The 20360-nt window shown below is 39.4% G+C and overlaps 1 protein-coding gene across 8 annotated transcripts in view; it reads right to left on the bottom strand.

Moving 5' to 3' along the window:
* Positions 1-13122: 13122 nt before the first annotated feature.
* The window catches only part of SOCS6 (suppressor of cytokine signaling 6), a 39626-nt gene continuing 32388 nt past the window's right edge, over positions 13123-20360 (bottom strand). For all 8 annotated transcript variants that reach the window (XM_045041172.1, XM_045041170.1, XM_045041171.1 and 5 more), the window contains one exon: positions 13123-18751. In XM_045041172.1, the coding sequence (XP_044897107.1) occupies positions 17019-18626 (1608 nt within the window). In that variant the 5' untranslated portion in view covers positions 18627-18751 and the 3' untranslated portion in view covers positions 13123-17018. The remainder of the gene's footprint in view (positions 18752-20360) is intronic.

The following is a 20360-nucleotide window of genomic DNA, read 5'->3' as shown; positions in this document are numbered from 1 at the left end:
GTGGAAATATTTACCTGGCAGAATTCAAATCAGCTGGAATAAGTCCAGGGCTCCCCAGCCTCCAGGTCAATTTAGAATGAATGCCAGACTTCTTTGGAAGGAATTTCAAAATGCTCCCTTCATTGAGAAAGGGCTTATTTACCCTACAGGCACAGCCACAGAGGCCAAGGAAATCGTTAGAATTGTTTTCTCTATTTATACAGCAAACACCTCTGGACAGATTGACAATTTCACTTTGTTTTTAATAATAATTAATCTTTGCTATCTCCTGGTGGGAACGTGGAGGGACAAAGGACAATTACTGCCATTTTTGAAAGGAAAAGATACAAATAACATGAAATTAAGTGATTACCTATAAACCATAGTCAAAACCAGCCCCATGTAGAGACGGATGCCCAGTGAGCTGGCAGAAGTTAGAATCCAGAAACTTCAAATCTCAGTCTAGCCTCCATCCCTTGGCCACCCTCTGTCTTGATGATGCAGCCGATGATTCAGTGACTCATTCTGTTCCTTGAACCTCCCAGAAGCCGGGCCACCATACAGATTAAACAGGCAAATCAAACCAGCTCATGCAAATCATTGTAATTAAGGTACCCTAGTCATTTTTGACTCTTAAACATTTAGAGTAAAAAAAAGACAGAAAAGGAGGAAAAAAATATAAGGAAGGCACCAGTATAAAAGAATACACAAGAACATGAAAAGTCAAAGTGATTTCCAAGTGGTGTCTTCAAAGCAAGCAAGAATGGAGTAACTAGAAGTAGCAGAGGGAAGAAATATTTTAGAAACATGTTCATTACTCAAGAGTAAACTGGGGTTAAGTCAGCATTTTACTTTCATAAATAAAATGGGACTTATTTGCTAATAAGGCATGCTATGAGTTTTTCGAAATAATGTGAGATGGTCTGAAATAGTCTACATGAGCCACAGGGCCTTTAAAACATACATAACACTGTCTGGGTGCAACCCCCCACCTTAGGCCCCCTGCCCCCACTAGCTGTGTCATTTAACCCCTCACTATCTGGGCCTTGCTGATCAAGTCTGCTCTGGCAGCAATAATGTCAACAACCTCAGACGATTCTTACTTCATTTAGGAGAGGAAGCTCAGAGACCACCAAGCAGGATAAATACCCACAAAACTACATTCCATATGTCATTTTCAAATTTCAGAAAATCACAGATAAAAAATCCTGAAAGAAGTCAAAGGAAAAATCATGTTTCCTTTAGAGGAACAAAAATAAAAATTATATCCATCCTCCCTCAGATATCATGCAAGAAGAGAGTGAAAGGAAATATTTTTAAACGTTGAGAGAAAAAAACCCCACCAACCTAGGATTCTGTACCTTGAAAAATTATCCTTCAAAAGCGAAGGAGAAATAAAGTCTTTCTCAGACAAACAAAAATTGAAGGAATGTGTTGCCAGCAGACCAGCCTTGCAAGAAATGTTAAAAGAAGTTCTTCAGAGAGAAGGAAAATGATGTAGGTCAGAAACGACTAAAGAAGATCATCAAAGAAGGAATAAGTGAATGTAAAAGAAACACTTTTCTTAATTGATCTAACAGATAAAAGTTTGTTCAAAACAATAATAGAACAATGTATTCAACTATGTAGGCGTCTGTCTATACCTTATGTACATACATATGCCTGTATATGCTTACATATAACTGAAATTAATGACAGCAATGATTCGAGAGATAAGAGGGAGGAATTAGGATTATTTTGTTCCATAGGGCACTCACACTACCCAGGAAGCAATCCAGTGTTATTTAAAGGTGGACTTGGGTTAGTTGTAAAAGTATATCACAAACTCTGGGGCAAACACTAAAAATAAAGAAGTAAATAAGTAAATAAATAAATACAACTGATGTCATAAAAATGAAGAGAAAATTGAATGATATAAAATGCTCAATTAAAACACAAAAGGCAGGAAAAAGAATGGAAGACAAAAATAGGTATAATAAAGGTGTAACAGAGAACAATAACAAATATGGTCGATACTAATCCAACTATACAAGTAATCACTTTGAATGTCAGTGGTCTAAATAACACCAATTAAAAGACAGAGATTGTCAGACTGGATTAAAAAAGAAGACCCAACTATATGTTGTCTATAAAAAACCCACTTTAAGGGCACCTGGGTGGCTCAGATAAGTGTCTGACTTCAGCTCAGGTCATGATCTCATGGCTCGTGAGTTCGAGCCCCATGTCGGGCTCTGTGCTGACAGCTCAGAGCCTGGAGCCTTTTTCTCAAATCCTGTGTCTCCCTCTCTCTCTGCCCCTCCCCTTCTCATGCTCTGTTTCTCTCTGTCTCACAAAAATAAATAAATGTTAGAACATTTGTTTTCAAATAAAAAGAAACCCACTTTAAATATAAAGAAATATAGATAAAAAGTAAATCGATGAAGAGTTAATTTATCTGTAGTTTCTAGGGCAATGCCTCACCCACAGTAAATACTATGTAACTGTTTATTATTATTGGAAGAATTCAATAATACAATTAACAGATTTTTCAAAAATACATTCAACATATATTTATTTAATATAAATATTTGGAAGAGCTAAAGAATTGATCATATCTTAAGACATTAAGAACATCTTAATATATTATAAAAATTAGAGTAACCAATAGTTTTTTTTTTTAATTGGTAAAATTTATTTTTTTTAATTTTCTTTAATGTTTAATTTTGAGAGAGAGAGAGAGACAGAACGTGGGTGGGGGAGGGGCAGAGAGAGAGGGAGACACAGAGTCTGAAGCAGGCTCCAGGCTCTGAACTGTCAGCACAGAGCCCGACACAGGCCTTGAACTCACAAACCTCGAGATCATGACCCAAGCCGAAGTCGGACGCTTAACCAACTGAGCCACCCAGGTGCCCTAATTGGTAAAATTTAAATATCCTCTCCCCTCCACCTAACCCTACTTCTAACCCTAGACATGTTGGTTTATGAGGGTGGGGAGCTGGTTGATGATTGGTGATGTTGTTTTTCCTGCTATGTATGCATGACAAATTCTCCCCTTTTCTCCTTTAAGCAAAATAGTTGGTTTTAGAGCCCTTGAGTTCAGGATTTTCTTGCCTAGAAAAAGGCTAACTTTGTTTTGTGAGATGCATTAAGGGAAATAAATTTTGCTTAAAGAGTAATAGAAGAAGGTGGCCCTTCTTGGAGAGACTGGTGGATTCCATAGATCAAGGTTTGGGGGCTTCTGTAGGGCTTGGCTGTGGGATGGCTCCCTGGACCCTGGGAAGGAACCAAGCACCGTGGGTTTTGGAGTTTCATGCCAGGATCTGCAAGACCAAATTTAATGTTGTGGGTGTGGAAGCTACCTACCATCAGAAGTTGCCTTCTAATAAAATATTTTATGGTCTTCTATCATGACATAACAAACTATCCCCAAACTTTAAATTGTTGACTTAAGACAAAGCTCATCTTACTATACCTTACAGTTTTGCGGGTCTGGAATGTGAGTAGGTGGGTGATTCTTCTGTTCTATGTGGGTGTGACAAAAATTCAGGGCAGATGGGCTAGCCTGGTGGGTCCCGGGATGGCCTCATGCACGTGAAGACTCAGGCACGCATGCCTGGACAGGGATGGCTGAAGAACCAGCAGAGCTGGCTGTCTTAAGTAGCGCACCACGCGTGGCCTCCCAACGTGTGATGTCAGTGTCACCAGACGTTGTACCCGGTGCCTCAAGACTCCAGGAGTGAACAAGGCAAAAGCAGCATAGTCCTTTATAATCTAGGCCCACATGTCACCTTGTGTCTCTTCTACCACTGACTGGTAAAAACCATCACAAGCCAGCCCAGGAAAAAAAGCAAAGGGCACATAACCCCCACCCCTGAATAGTGGGAGTGCCAAAGTCTTCACAGCCACAATTTTAAACCACCACAACTGTATAGACACGGCAACATCCAAAATGGACTGAAACTCAAGGGCCCTTCTCCAATTTCACGGACTGCATAAGCCACCAGAATTCAGACATAATATGCCTAATGGAAGGGGAGCCCGAAGGTGGCTGACTGTTGGCTTCGTTCTGTTTTTAATTACATTGAGAAAAATATCAACTCTTATTTTACTAAAGCTTTAAAAATTGTACATATTTAAAACAAATTTATTTATCTAAAAAGTAAAATGTTCCCCAAAGCTTAAATAAAATATCTCTTCCTCACTGTAGTCGTTTTCCGTTGGCTCTACTATAACACGTACCACAAATTCAGTGGCTTTGAACAACACATATTTATCATCTTACAGTTCTATAGATCATAGTCTGGCACAGGCCTCACCAAGCCAAAATCTTTATGTCCACAGGGCACTTCCTTTCTGGAGGCTGCAGGAGACAATCTGTTTCCTTTGCATGTTATTGGCAACATTTAGTTCCTTGAGGTCATAGAACTGAGGTTCTTGTTTGTTCGATGAGGGTTGTTCCCAACTTATAGAGGCCCATATGCCTAGGGTCATTCCTAGGTTCGTGACCACTCCTGTGGTCACATCTCTCTCTCTCTCTCTCTTTGTCCTCTCTCTGACCTCAAAGCTTCATGTGATTGGATTCACTTAAAAAATCTAGGATAACCTCCTAATCTCAAAATCCTTAAATCACATCTGCACAGTCCCTTACGCCATGGTACCTAACATAGCCATGTTTTCTGGGGACCGAGACTTGAGCATCTTTGGGGGGTTCTGCCTACCAGACTCACTACTCTCCATCCCAATTCCAAAGTCTTTTTGTGTTATATTACCATTGTACGCCACGATTTCTGGATTTTCTTGTTTAATAAAAGCCTTAACATTAAGACAGAGAAAACGATTTAACTCTTTCATGTGCCCACACATTCACACACATACATATTCCTCTTTCCCCCATTCTCCCAAAACAGTTATATCAGGGGCGCGTGGGTGGCTCAGTTGGTTGTGTCTGACTCTTGATTTCAGCTCAGGTCATGGTCTCACGGTTTGTGACATGGAGCCCTGAGTCAGTTCCATGCTCACTGCGTGGAGCCTGCTTGGGATTCTCTCTCTCCCTCTCTCTCTCTGCCCCTTCCCAGCTCATGCATGCACTCTCTATCTTAAAATAAACAAATAAACTTAAAAAGAGTTGTATCACAATTTTTGGTTAAATCATTATCCAGCTGTTTACATTGTTATAAGCAAGTAAATATCTTTATTAACTAAAAACATATATTATGCTATGATTCTTTCTTTCTTGTATAACTGCATTCACTATTTGTCACTTCGCTTTCAGTCACTTCATTTTCTATATATTGATCATCTTGGAAGTTTTCATCAGAATTGGAAATCATTTCTCAATATATCTGAACACAGCAAGAAATCTATCAATTTTTCTCCTTGCTTAAAGACATCCCTCCTTGGCCTTATTGCCTTTCATTTGAACTTGGATTGATTGCTCTCCAATCTAGTATAGCTATTGACATGGAAATATTCTCTCTCTCTTTTTTTTTTAAGTTTATTTATTTGGAGAGAGAGAGAGAGAGAGAGAGAGAGAGTGCTAACTGGGGAGGGGCAGAGAGAATCCCAAACAGACTCTGTACTGTGAGATCATGACCTGTGCTGAAATCCAGAGTCAGATGCTTAACCAACTGAGCCACCCAGGCACCCCAGAAATATTGGTCTACTCCCTCTTTTTGTTGGAGCATATGCTCCAGTAATTCTTTGAGAAAAGGTCCATTTTTTTTTCTCATGTCTTTAAATGTTTTTTTATTCCACCCTCACATTTGCTTAATGTTTAGGCTTTGTATAGTATGCAAGGTTGGAAATCTTCCTCCCCACATCTTTAAAATGATGTTGAGATTTGAGTGAGGACGGTGTGGAGAGTGGCCTAGATGGTATCTTATAGCAATGGAACAGAGAAGGCCGGTTGTGAACGGGGGGTTAACCAGAATGACATCTCTACCACAAGTATGTTCTCGCGCACATCACTTTCGGAAAGGAACAGATGGTGTTTGAGTATCTGCAAAATGATTCCTTTAAACTGCCTGTGCTTACACATTTTAGAATCGTTTTCATGTACTTAAACTCTAGACTTTAATATTCTTAAACAATTTGAACACTGCTAAAGCATCAACTCTTCCAGGAAGTTGGGGATCCCAGGGGTAGAAAGACATAAAATGCTGGCTTTCTCACTCTCTCCTTCATTTTACTTATCATTTCTCAAGACCAGAAACAAAAAGCCTGAGAAGAGTTTTTTTTCTTTCTTCTGTATCACATCCTCCTCTACTCTATAAAAGTGGTTCAATGGTCTCTTTGTAATTCTGTTGTTAATAACCTAAATTTCTGTAGAGTCTAGAATACTCAAATGTAACCAACAATGATAATTTTTATTTATTTTTCCTCTTGAAATTTATATCAGAACCTCACATGGTCCCCTTTGTAAGATATGAAGAATTTAAAAAATATATACATCATAAATTTTCTAAAAGTGTTTATTTATTTTGAGAGAGAGAAAGAGAGAGAGAGAGAGAGAGAGAGAGAGAGAGAGAGAGAGAGCACTTCTGCAAGCACAAGTGGGATAGGGACAGAGAGAGGGGGAGAGAGAGAATCCCAAGCAGGCTTTGCACCATCAGCACAGAGCCTGGCTTGGGACTTCTTCCCACATACGGTGAGATCATGACCTGAGCCAAAATCATGAGTTGGATGCTTGACTCACTGAGCCACCCAGATGCCCCTATGTTATAATTTTTTTTTAAAAGACTCATGATTTGCAAAGATTCAAGATAAGAGAAAAAGAAAGACTTCAAAGATTTTCCAATCACCTTTATCTTTACCATAAACAACTCTGGTATATGTGCCTGCTAATGAAAATTATTATTACTTTTAGTAAAGTTTTGAAGAAAGTAATCAAGTTCCAGACACTGGATAATATGGCAATGTTATAACCTTGCTCTCCAGGACTTTATAATCTCCTGTGGGAATCAGACAGTTTTACAGTGAACAGTTAAGCAGTCTATGATTAATTGCTAAAATGAGAGCTATAAACATATAATATCTGACTCAGTGTCATGAAAGAGCTAGGCTATTAGCAAATTTGCTCCAGAACTTTGTGCTGTAATCTACTTAAATGAAAAATAAAGTTTACTAATCTGTAAGTTGGTGAGAAATGCAATTGAAAAATTCATACAGATTATTAAAATTACTAAAATTCCAACAGATTATCTTAATATATATTCAACCTCTGGGTCCCAGCATATTCATTTCTCCCACAAGTGCTGAATAGAAACCAACATTACGATATTAAAATTGAATTTTTACCCTAAGGCGAACATGGAAATGAAAACTGAAAAAAAAATAAGTACATTTATTTCTTTTACCCAGAGTTCTACTATGAGTTTTGTTACTTGCACATTTAAACCTCTTGCATTTTAACTTCCTCTGAGAACAATAGAAATATATTCCCACCCTGTTACAGTCTTATCAGTCGGTTGTATAGAGAAATCCTTTCAACTAAAACAGTTAACAAGGTTAAAATCCAAGATCCTATAAATTAATGATGAAGGTTAGCAATTTAGCAGTTGATCAATGTTATGTATTGAATGAACTTTAGATGGACTCTTTCATGCCCTTGAGCTAACAACTCCTATTAATTAAATTAATTTAGTTAAACGCAGAATTCACATTTTATCTCCCTATCACACGGCAGATGTAGACAGCTTAAAAAGCCACAAATGACTAGAAACAATATAAAAGCTCAGGAATATCAGTCTGTAAGGCAGAAAGGAAAATAAAATCAAGCTCTGGTCCAAATTGTTCTAAAACCTAAAGTTCAGATTCCCCTTTCCAGTTGGCATTTGCTGAATTTCTGGATTCCACCAATTGTCTTTAAATTCTAAACAGTGGAAACCTGCTTCCTCAGAAGTAGTTAAGAAAAAAAAGAAAAAGAAAAAGAAAAGAAAAAAAAGAAAGAAAGGAAAAGAAAACCAAATCACTTTGTGAAGCAATCAGAGCCAACCATCAAACATCACTGCTGGGGAAATAACTAGTCAGGACTTGAGGGAGGCCTCAAAGTGTAAGCTTCTATGACCCACGCCTTGGTGCTACTTGCCAGCTGAAGGCTCCCAAAATTACACCGTTTCTAATAAGTGAATTACATTTATATTTTTCCCCATAATCAAAGGATACAGATCAAAGTTTCCTTTCACAATCTTGTTGCTTCCTGGAGAGGTATTCTCTGGTGAAAATGAGGCCATTGGGTAAATTGAGAGACCAGCTCAGAAAGGATCAAAGCCATGAAAACAATTGTTTCGTAAATGTGTAGGGACCCTGCAAGCACATTTTCACCAGAGCCCCAAGGTCGCCGCAAAGATGCATAGTTTTGCCTCACGCTTGGCCACATTTTTCTTTTCATTACAGTGGTTTCATTTGGAGATCCATAAGGAAGAGCAGTGCCCCACCAAAGGAAGGAAAAAGGGGTTGTACATTTTAACCTCTGATGGAATGATTTCAGCAACCTAAATTTCCTTTTAGCTTGAATCTATTCATATGCTACGACTGGAGGAAATATTTTGGGATTGAATCTCTCCCCTGAAAAAAAATCAATTTTTGTTTTTGAAACAGGACTTTTGTTAGATGCTGGAGCATCACACCCAAGCGCAAACAGAAATAGTGACAATGCTCTCTCTCTGGAGTAAAACAAAGGCTGGGTTGGGGTTGAAAGACCCCTGGGATGGAGGCCGCAAGAGCAGAGTCAAAGCAAATTAATGACAGGATGTTTTCGATCCAGAGTGGATTCATTTACTGACAATGAAAGGGGAAAAAGTGCTGTTGGTTATGGATTGGGTTTGTCTAGAATTATTCAACCAAAATACCATGATAGGGTCATATGCCCCTGAGAAATATCATTACAACTAAACATCTAACTAAGTGGGGGAAAAACTTTTTTTTTTCCAGTTCTACCCATTAGGCAATACTGAGTTCTTAAAATTGTTATCATTAAAGTTGCCCCTTTAAATAATCCAGTAAGACAAATACTTTTCTTTATTTTCATCAATGGGTCAAAAGGTAAAAGCAACACCTGATACTGTCCTATAGAGTTAATTCTGTGCACAGCAGAATCTTTACACTACTGCAGATGATTTTTTTTTGAATGAAAATGGGCAATGTACATGCTATGGGAAATTTTATGCCAAAGAAACGTTTTTCTATTGTGCAATTCATATATCTGCAAATTGCTAGCTATTGAAAGATTGTTCATTATTCTCAATTAAGATACTTTTGAATTTTTAAATATGATTTTAGTTTAGACAATATTTATTAAAACGTAAATGTAGTAAAACCAGTAGCAAAATTCAGATAAGCTCCCCTCTCTCTGGTCCTCACCTTAATGCTCCTCAGAAACTCTTGAATGCTCCTGAATCTTTATTTATTCATTTTTTTAATTGGTTCTTTTTTTTTTAATTTTTTTAAGTTTATTTATTTTGAAAGATAGAGAAACAGAGCACCTGAGTGGGGGAGGGGCAGAGAGAGAGAGAGGGAGAGACAGAGAATCCCAAGCAGGGTCTATGCTGTCAGCGCAGAGTCTGATGTGAGGCTCGAACTCATGAACTGTGAGATCCTGACCAGAGCTGAAGTTGGACGCTCAACCGACTGAGCCACCCAGGCACCCCATGATCTATCCTTTTTCTAGCTGACTTCCAGAAGAAAACTTAGCCCCCTTCAGGGGAAAATAGTAACAGACCAGAGTTCCTAAAATGTTTCATCCACTATGTTCATCATCCAATCAAAAATTATCAGTAGTGCAGAGAAAGGAGAACAAGAAAGGGTTAGAAAAAGAGAAGGGAAAATCTTAAAAGCTGTGTGGTGGGGGGAGTGAGAGAATTCCACATAATTTACAGAAAAACAGCAATGCAAATGGCAGCTAAGTTCTCATCAGCAATAACAGGGTCCTGGAGACAATGGAATGACTTAAAAAAAAAAAAAACTAACGTTTTTTTTAGTTTTTGAAAGAGAGACAGAGGCAGGGAGCGAGCAGGGGAGGGGTAGAGAGAGAAGGAGACATAGATTCCGAAGCAGGCTCCAGGCTCTGAGCTGTCAGCATAGAGCCCGACACAGGGCTCAAACCCACGAACTGTGAGATCATGACTGACCTGAAGTCGGACGCTCAACGACTGAACCATCTAGGTGCCCGATATTTTAAAAGTACTCACAGAGGAAAAGAAAAAGTCAATCCAGAATTCTATATCCAGTGAAAATATCTTTCAAAAACAAAGGGCAACATAAACACATTTCAGTTACACAAAAGGTGAGAGAATTCATTGCCTGTAGACTTACACCACAGAAAACACTGACATGCATTTTAAATGGGATTTAGCTACTTTCAGTTTCACTTAATTGTCTTAATTCTCTAAACTTCCTAGGCTAGTCATATGTGCTGATAGGGTTTAGGGAAACTATTCAAAGTTTGTAACAACACGATTATTGCTGTTTTAATGATACTGGGCTAGGTATAATATAAGGGGCTATTTCCCAGAAGTGGGGAGGGGAATTTACCTTGAAGTCATCATAACAATTACCATATGAACAGAGCTGGTGATTTTTTTCTACCCACTTAAGGTGCAGGCGAGAAGCTAGAACACAGAGTTCTAGTTAGAACTACTTCCAGAAGGAAGTTCTTGTTCACAGGAAGTTTAAGAGAACTGGCTGGGCACGGCTGTGGGAAATGAGAAGGAAAGGGTGGATTCTTCTGTGTACCACAAAGCATAAAACTGTGACTCCTGGTACAACAGGGCACAACAACGTCTCAGGCAGTGTGATCGAATACGTTACCAAAAACCCAGAGAGAACATTTCTCCTTATGTACCAAACACGTGGAGAAGGCTTCCCAAGAGTTACAATTCAACTCCACCAAATCGTGTTCCTATATTAGCTTATGAGGCAGGGTTTGGGGGGGTTTTGAGAGAGAGAGAGAGAGAGAGAGAGAGAGAGAGAGAGAGAGAGAGAGAGAGACTGCTAGTGGAGGAGAGGGGCAGAGCTGTAGAGGGAGAGAGAGAATCCCAAGCAGCCTCCACACTGAGCGTGGGCTCAATCCCACGACCTTGGGATCCTGACCTGAGCCAAAATCAAGAGTCAGACGCTCAACCAACTGAACCACAGAAGCGCCCCTAGGCAGTTTTCTTTCCAGTGAACTTTTCCCAGGCCATGCAAGGGAAAGCCATGTTCCCTTCCTCAGGATTAAAAGATGAAGCCCATAAGATACACTGAGTCAGGCCCCATAAACGGTTACCCGCCAGTGCCCAGACAGAACATCTTGTTTAAGCTACAGAGTAGTTGCCTGAAGAAGACCACAGTAGGTAATTCATTTGCTTGTGCTGAAGTTCTTTCCCATGACAATCCGAAATAAACATTCTAAATAATAGGAAACCCCAAGTAGAGGAAGTGTATCATATTGCATGACAGCATGGATCTTGGAACCAAACTGCATGAACTTGTAACCTGGTTCTGTCACTATCTTGTGACCTTGTGAAGTTCACCTTTGTGTCTTTTTTTATGATGCTAAGGTGCCTGCCTTGCATAGGGCTGTTTTGAGGATGTAAAATATATGTTAAGTGTTAGCAGTAGATAGGGCAGCACAATTTATGTTTGTTATGATTCTTAAGGGGCGGGTGATATAAAACGCAGCTCTCGAGTTTCATCTGCTGATTCCAGAAGAACCCATGTAGTGTAGTCTTCTGTGTTAAAAGATACAAGTCTACCGGTTTTCTAGGCAATTGTTACACCCCACAGCCACTACTGGGATGGTAATTCTCTGGGCCAAATGATGCTCACCACTTGCCGGCCACCGGAAAACAAGAATGCCAAGGACTACAGCGAGGAGAGAGAAATGCGCCGTGGCGAAGGAATTAGGTGAACAGGTGGCTTCAGAACGAGTTCTCAGTGGAGGGAATCAGAGATGCCAGCTCTTAAAATTGTTAGGGGCAAGGCAGGGCCAAAGAGCAGATTATTTACACAAAGCAACAGAAGTTCTCTTTAGTAAGATTCTACTAAAATGAGAACACTTTATTAATTCACTTGTGACCTAGGCTGGTGTAATAGAGTCCTAAGTGTCTGTTAGACTCACAGACCCAAGTTAGAGACCAGAAAAAGGCAGCCTCATATATAGATCTGCACTTCCTAGAACTTTCTTGGTGTGGGGAAAACCATGTCTCATGATCAAAAAGTCTCCCTTTTAAGATTTACCATTATTTGCAAGCCAGTTGCCAAGCACAGGATCTGATGGTCCAAAGTGACTCCTACATAAGGCAGTTGGCCCTGTTTTCAAACCCTCTGGAAACAACCCCTGCTCTGGCCAACCTCTTTGGCTTGTACAACCTATGGGAGGGCTTTGCCAAGAGGACCCTCTCACTCCTCAGAGAAGGTGGCAAAGTTGCCTGGTAGTAAGTAGGGAATATGCAGTTTAAGACAAAAAGTGTAACCCCAGCAAAGTCCACTGTGTTCAGAAACACATACTTTCAGACCCCACCACTACTGGGTTCTCTGCCAGCATCAGACCTGGCCTTACAGGGGGCCATGGACTCTGGGGAGAAGGCTTTGGGGTAGGGAGAGTGGGAACAGAGAAGCTGATGTGAAACATTCATTAGCAAAACAAGTCATGTAAAAGACAAGAAAACAAGAGTCAAAAAAATTTTTAAGAGGTTTCAGAAGGTTAAGACACTCTCAGAACCAGTAACTGGAAAAAGTTAAAAGTATTAAAGAAAATTTGATAGCCTGCTTCTATTTTTATGAAATATTATCAATAGGGACATTTAAAAAAATGTCACGATCCAAACATTTCATCATCCAGTACAAACTTCTAGGGAAGTCTTATTACTGTGCTAATGTTAAGTAGTCTGTTTAGGAGAGGTTTTGTTATGGTTTGTCAGTTCACTCCAGCCTTTATGTTAAAGGCTTTAGGATGTTAGCAACATTTGCTGATTCTAAACTCATTTCCTCTCTCCTGTGAGCAACACTATTTCACTTTTTCCTGGTTTTTTTTCTGCCTTTTTTTTTTTTAAACTAAATTTGCTGGTCCCTACCCTCCAGTCTCTGCAAGTTTATGAGACATCCAGAAACTATCTAGTTAACCTGATTTAATTAAAATCAGATTCTGTAATCCAGGTATTAAATATAAATAAACTACAAGGCAGGTCTTGTGAACGAAATTTTTATTTACACACTGTATCTAGAAGCAGATACATAAATCCTTATACAATTAATTTCCAAAAATGTGCAAGAAATTACTATAATTTGTTTACAAACCAAAACACATATTAAAATCAATGGACTTTGGATAATTCATTCTGTGGTGTTCTCAGTACAAATGGTACACACCTGATTTGAAACATACAGAAAAAGGGTAAACTACAGCAATCTGGATTGCAAGTATTAATTTCATGGCACTCCCAACGACTATAAAATGTCTTTAAACCCAACATGTATACTTATTACAAAATTCTATAAGAATTTTTCATCATCTCTGGATGTAGAGTTTGGATCACTTTTCAGAAACAGCAACTACACATTCACGATGTTATGACTAATTAATAAAAAGAATGTTTATTAAAAAAAAACCCTTCCTAATAGGATTTTTAAAAGTATTAAAAGAAATCAAATTTGTGATTACTAGCGTACCAATACTTTATTTTGGAATTTTAAAGTTATTTATGGAACTGGCAACTGTTCCTTATTAGAGTTTTCAACAAAACTGTCTTGCTGGTAGTGTGATTTCATTTTCAAATTAAGACTTCGCATTCGATGAACAGCCATTAAGATTTAATATATACTATTTTGAATCAATCATGTAGATTATCTCTCGTATATACTGTGAAATGTCCACGATTAAAATTGGCGTTTCTGAAAGCATTAAGATATTTAGACCCAGCACTAGCAGGGACACTGCATAGAACCTATTTAAGATTTTTGTAATTTTTATCCTGTTTCAGTAATACTGGCTCAGAAATTGTAAGGTATACTTTGTGTTTATTTCCTAATACGCCGACGATTTAGCCTTCCGGCACACAATTTTCTTCAACAGCAAGATGGTTGCCCTTGTAACTCGTTTCCTTAAAAACTATTTTTAGTTCTACGATCATTTCCTGTGATATATTTTTGACCTTCTAGATTTTCAGATTATTGCACCAAGTAGAAAGAGAAGATTTCCTTAGAAAGAGAAAGAGGGAGATATTGTTCAAGTACTTTCTATGCTTTCTTATTATTTATAAAAATGCACAAAAGTGTCCTAGGAAGCCTAGAATTATCTTCTGGCCTCCGTTGTATTTTGTGGTGAAATCTTCAAGAAAACAACTCTGATTCATTTACTATGGCAAAAGAATACAGCTTTCCTGTTTTCTCTTTCTTGCCTTGAGCTCCTATCTTTAAATGTCACTTACAGGTTGTGTCCATGTCATCTAAGCTGCCACTCAGGGTAATCCAGAAGTTTACGCAAATGGTTTCTAGACCAAACTACGGGATGGAGATTTCTCTCTTTTCTCCCTTCCATTTTTAAGCAGACTATTTTAGTATCCTATAAAGCCGATCTTTCACATTCTCTTGTGCTGCCTATGCCAAATGGCTCTCTCTACACAAAAGCAGAAAATACTGCAATACTCCTTTGTTTGTAAATAATTTCTTGGCAAATACTTTTATTTTTCTCGATACACTGTCAGACCCTAGCAATTTCAAACTGGATTAGAATGGGGCATTTTAAAGTATTTTATGTTATGAATATACAAAAAGCACATAAAAAACTGGCTTTCTGAATTAGAACGGCATCTAGACTTGCCCTCCATAAAACACAAAATATGATTTTAAAAACCATTAGATGAAAATCAAAATAATCTTGAAACTAAATAGCTAAATCTTGAACACATGGTATCATGAGGAACACGTGGGGAACAGGCTATGTCCACACAAGAAGACGGGGTTCAGGGCAGTCCAAAGACCTCTGTGCACCATGGTCTCACAAAGAGTACATGTAAATGCTTCTAGAAACATGGAGAAGCCATTTCAACATTTATTATTAATACACAGTGACTCTGTGACAATACCTGCCATCTAATATAGATGCACAGGGACTTTTAACTCACCCTAGATATATTTTAAATTGTTTAAAAATAAATAGTTTTGCAAAAAAATAGTTTAAATGTCTTGCATTAATTTGATAAGTTTACAACTCTGTAATAGTTCTTAATCCAAATAGCTTATAGTGAACACTTAAATTATATTATTACAGTATACTCCATCTTATTAGGTGAAAACATCAGAAAATTAAAGAGGAGCCTTTATGACAAGGTACAATCAACATTCCACCAAAATTAAGTACCTTTTCCCCTTTATGGCAAAATACCATAACACGATATCATTGTGCCTTTTCTTGGTATTTCTCAGTTCTGACCCTAAAAAACAGAGAGGAAAAAAAAAAAAACAAAAAACAAACAAAAAAACAGGGATACTGAATGACAAAGCCATTAGGGTTGACCTAAGACCTTTACTCTTGTTTTTAATTGACGGGTAAGAGACAGGAAAACTGAGTGACAAAGGAAGAAATGTCTTAAATGGTATGTTTCATCTGAGATGGAAACATTTTCTACATGGGGTACTTCCAAAATACTCACTAAAGAGTAGTGCAGCGAATAAACACTGAATTTCAAAAATAACAAAAGTACTGGGGACAACCCCCCCCCCGCCCCACAATCCAAGCGACTAAATTAGAGATAAAATAACTAACGATGCCTGCCAATTTACTTAAGACTCAGCTAGATTTAAAACAACAAAAAACCAAAAAACAATAAATTAGTTTTAAACAGTGGTATATGGCAGATGACAAGACTTCCATATACCTGATATGGTTTTAATATTCTTCTTACATAATGCTCCACAGTTTCCACAGTTTTTCAACTAAAGTCATCGGGTTTTTTTTGGTTTTTGGTGGGGAGAAGGAAGAAGGGTCAAACCTAGCATATCTTAATAGTGACTACATAAAAGAATAAAAATCCAACTCTAAAACAATGTTTTCTATTCAAATCAATTTAAAACTTTATATAAACTTAAATGTTGCAAGAGAACCCACTCTTTTTATGAAAATCGGTTCTACGTCAAGTTCACCCAAAGAAAATGTTGGCTAAGCGAAAGAAATCACAGAAAAAACACTTTACCAAAGGAAAGTATAATTAACACACAAAAAACTTATCATCACAGGAAACTATGATCATCTAGTAATTTCTTCAGTAATAGTTCTAGTCCCACAGATCTTTTTATGTTATGCCAATTTGTACCAGAGCTTAATGACAGAAAAGGCAACGCTTTCTTACGTTGGTGTTATATACTTCTTGATGATTTTTTAATAATGTAAGGCCATTTATTAAAGTAGACAAACCACAAGATGAAAATGAAGGCAACAGAAAAACTCCACTTTCCACAACCAAAACACAGCACAACCTCAGAAACAATTTAGAGTAAGTGTTGTAAAAGATATGCTGCGGGTCTACATTCTAATACCCAAGATTATGTCAAATCATAATTCTAAATAAATCTTTCCAAAGTAGGAGATTAAAAATCATTTTCAGTGTACGTGTAAATTCTGTGTTTTATCACACGGGTATGTTTATTCAACACTATCTTTGAAAATGGGCCATTTAAAGAGACATAACAATACTCATTCTGTAAGTTTCATTCAACTTTACTTAGGGTTGAATACACATGAAATGTGCTTTTAATGCATAAAAATCACAGTGGATAGCAGCAAAGGACTTGGGGGGGGTGGTTAAGGAGAATCTGATAATTCACATTGTGATTATTCTGCACATTGATGAAAGATAATTCACACTTCCAAAACCTCGAGACTTCCCTTTATAAAGAACCAAAATAAACCCAAGACACCTTGCTGACACTTCCCCACCCCTAACTAAACAAATTGATTACTTTTACACATAAAACTGAAATAGTATGGCAGCAAAAGATTTCGATAGCAATGAAAGTTTGTAAACTGTATTTCAATCTCTTTTTCTTATTCCCAAAGTGCAAGATGCGGGGGTTCTCATAATCTTTCAGTAGTGCTTCTCCTGTAAGTAATCCTTCATTTTGTTTGGCAAAGGCAGTTTCTGAATTAAGTCTATTCTGGTATACTGACGTATAACAAAACGACACAGGTACTGCAAAGAACGCACCTGCATGAACCGTGACACTGGATTGGTCAGTCTGACAGGGTAAGTTGCAGATCCAGGCAACCGAGACCTTGAATAACAAAAAGCTCCATTTTCAGAGTCCCTGATTGAATGCTCGATCAGATCAACTATAGACGTATGTCCTTCCACATCCGGTTGTTCATAAAAGCTAAATCTACCGTTTGAGTGTTCAATTCTCGTGTGAAGTGTTTTGCCATGGGAGCGAAAGCTCAAGCTTAAAAGGTAACGGTCATCAGAACTATCCCGAACGAGAAAAGAACCATCTGGCACATTTGCTAGCTTCCCTTCTGCCTCCCAGCGTGTGATTGGTCCCCAGTACCATCCTTGTTTCGCCAGTTTTTTCAGCTCCTCTGTAAGGCTCGTCACAACCATAGGACCACTACTCTGCACCGAGTCGTAAACTCTTGCAACCCCAGGGGCAGAGTTAGGATCAAAATTCAAATGACAGCGCATACTTTCCGCCACGTGGGCATCTGTGCCGGTGAGCCCACCGAAGTTCCTTTGGATCTGATTGGTCTGCATTGGAGGTAGCAACGGTGAGAGTGGGGGGGCATCGTCGTGACTCGCTCTCGGGCTCTGCAACATGACTCCCGTGGTGCCGATCAACAAGCCGTTCACCGCCTGATCCACAAAGATCTCTGGGGCCACCACTAGGTCCTGGTCTACCTGATTCTCGTCTTCGGCGAAGGAGCTCCCTCCCACTTGCGGAGGGACCGCAGAGACTTCCATGGGAGAAGAGCTGTCCAGACAATAGCTACGCGACCCTTCCAGAGGGTACATCCCCTCGTCTAAAGGCACAGTATACTGAATGTAGTCCTGAGGCATAAGTCCGATAACTACAGGCACATGTTCATCAAGGTGAAGATGCAAGTCTCCATTGTGAGACTCTGAACTCTTGAGTGAACTACTCTGCTCCTGGCACGCAGTCTCAGACTGGAGGTCGTGAAAATCCTTCCGAACCCCGTTCAGGGCTGGGCTCGGGCTGGAAGAGTGAACCAAGGCTTTGACCCTCACCTCCATCTTGATGCACGTCTCCTCTGAGTTCGTGGGTCGCAGAGGCCACGGCGTAGGGCTGTAGTGATGGTTGCGGAGCGAAGTGGACCTGATGGGCCTCTGGGCTCTCACGTCTTTGAAGACCAGGGGTGCCGAGGAGGAGGAGAAGGTGTCCTCGTCAGCCGAGCTCCCGGAGGGCGCGCTGCCCTTGCCTTTCTGCTTCTGTTTCGCAGACAGCCGTCGTTTTAACGTACCCATCAGGCTTTCGCTCTTGGATCGACTCTTCCCACCCTTTTCATCTTCGCTGTGGAGATCGCAGCTGGCCATGTCTTTACCGTAGCAGCTACCAAACAAGGAGTCATCTTTTCCGAAATCACTGGCCAGTGACGGTTGCTGCACTACCATGAAATCCGTTTCTTCTTTACTTTTATTCAAGTTGAAAGATTTTCGGAAGGTTTTAAGACTAATTTTCTTCATTATGACTAGTTCCCTAATCCGAGGGGATCAATTTCTCTCCGGAATATTATCCTCAAACATCTGGAGAGGCTGCAATGCTGCATCTATGTACTTTTCCAGCTTCATATACCCTTTGGAGCCATTTTCTAAAAAATAAAAAATAAAATTAAAAAAAAGTCACATTTAAAAAAAAAAATCTTTCCACAGAAGTTTTACTTTACTGTTTCAATCCTTTCGCCTCCACACGAGGACACGTGAGTCCCCTGCTCACGGCCCCTGCCAAGCCTGTCAGGATGCTGCGAGGGCAAAGCCTAACTTTCCTCTTCTCCTTCCGCACCCGGCTTCCGGACAGGAGTCCGCGCTCCGGCCTTCGCCGACACCGCCCCCACGACACCCACTCTCAGCCTCGCACCACGCGCACCACGCGCAGCGCACGGATCCGCACTCCCCTGCCTGCACCCGGCCCCAGGCCGCGACACGGCGACAGCACGCGCTCTCGGTGGAGACGCCCAGTCCCACCGGCAGGAGAACGAGTCGCCTGACTCCTCAACAATCTACACACGCTTTCAAATACGGAGGCATCTGTAAAATTACGTACAAGAATCCCATGATCTGTGATAATCTGGAAAAAGTCTAGAAATGCCCCTTTAGAACACACCTTTGCGTTTCCTGAGACTAAGGCCCCTTCCCATTCATGTTCCCAGCGCCTCGCACAGAGGAGACGCCCAACGCTGGCAGCCGGGACGACCCGTGAAAACTAGATATGTGTAGGTGTGGATCTATTCTGAAGATTATGAAGCACATTTCCCGAGTTAGGATTTCTTCCTCTCTTTTTTTTTTTTTTTTTTTTTTGTAATTTCGCCTGGCAAGTTTTTATACCTCTGTATCCAGGAATATATTTTCTAAACTATCTTGTACATCATTCCATCACTGAAAAGATAGGATTTCAATTCTGCGAAGGCTTTCTCACTGTCGTTTTATAGGGAAAAGTTTGCCCCAGAAGTAATATTAACAGTAATAACTGCTTTGCAAAGACATTCTGTTGAAACTACATACAATGCTTTACATTTATTTCCTCTATGTCCGTGCTCTGCAGTTTCTGCAAGCATCAAAGTATAATGCCATCACAAGATGATTAGTTTGACTTGAGCAAAATGCTTATAAAACTAACAGCGAGATTCCAACTCCCCAACCACTAGTTTACCACCACTCTGTTTCCTGGCAAAGGACTACAGGCTCCAAGCTTGACGACATTCATGACTTCACTGTGCAGTTACTAAGCCCCTGTTACAAACCCAGCACTGTATGGTCATATGCAGATTAATAAATCAGTTCTGGCCTCATAACCCGGTGGCAGAGAGACATCTATGAATGGATAAATTATAATACAAATCTATTAGTAACATACTGATGATAATATGGTGGGAACGGAGGGGAGAGGTATCTTTAAATGTTTACTTCATGGACAGATAGGATTTGGTTACTGTGTACACAGAATCGGCAGGAAATTATTTTTAATAAAAACCACTCAGATCAGACAACCTATCAGGGGATCAGCAATATCATCTCCATAAAGGAAAAAGCAATTTTAAAAAGTCGTACTGTCATGTACTATGTTTTTGAGCAAGTTGTAGGAAACAAAATGCATGTAAGTACTTGGAGCATCAGTTACTTTTAAACATCATATTAAGCTGTGGATTAGATGAACTCGTTATCCAAGTGCCATTACTTTCTACCTAATATCTAAGTTATTAA

Source organism: Felis catus, chromosome D3 (genome assembly GCF_018350175.1).
Source record: "Felis catus isolate Fca126 chromosome D3, F.catus_Fca126_mat1.0, whole genome shotgun sequence".
Taxonomy (NCBI): Eukaryota; Metazoa; Chordata; class Mammalia; order Carnivora; family Felidae; genus Felis; species Felis catus.
Note: the sequence above shows the minus strand (reverse complement) of the source record. Positions and strands in the feature narration are given on the sequence as shown.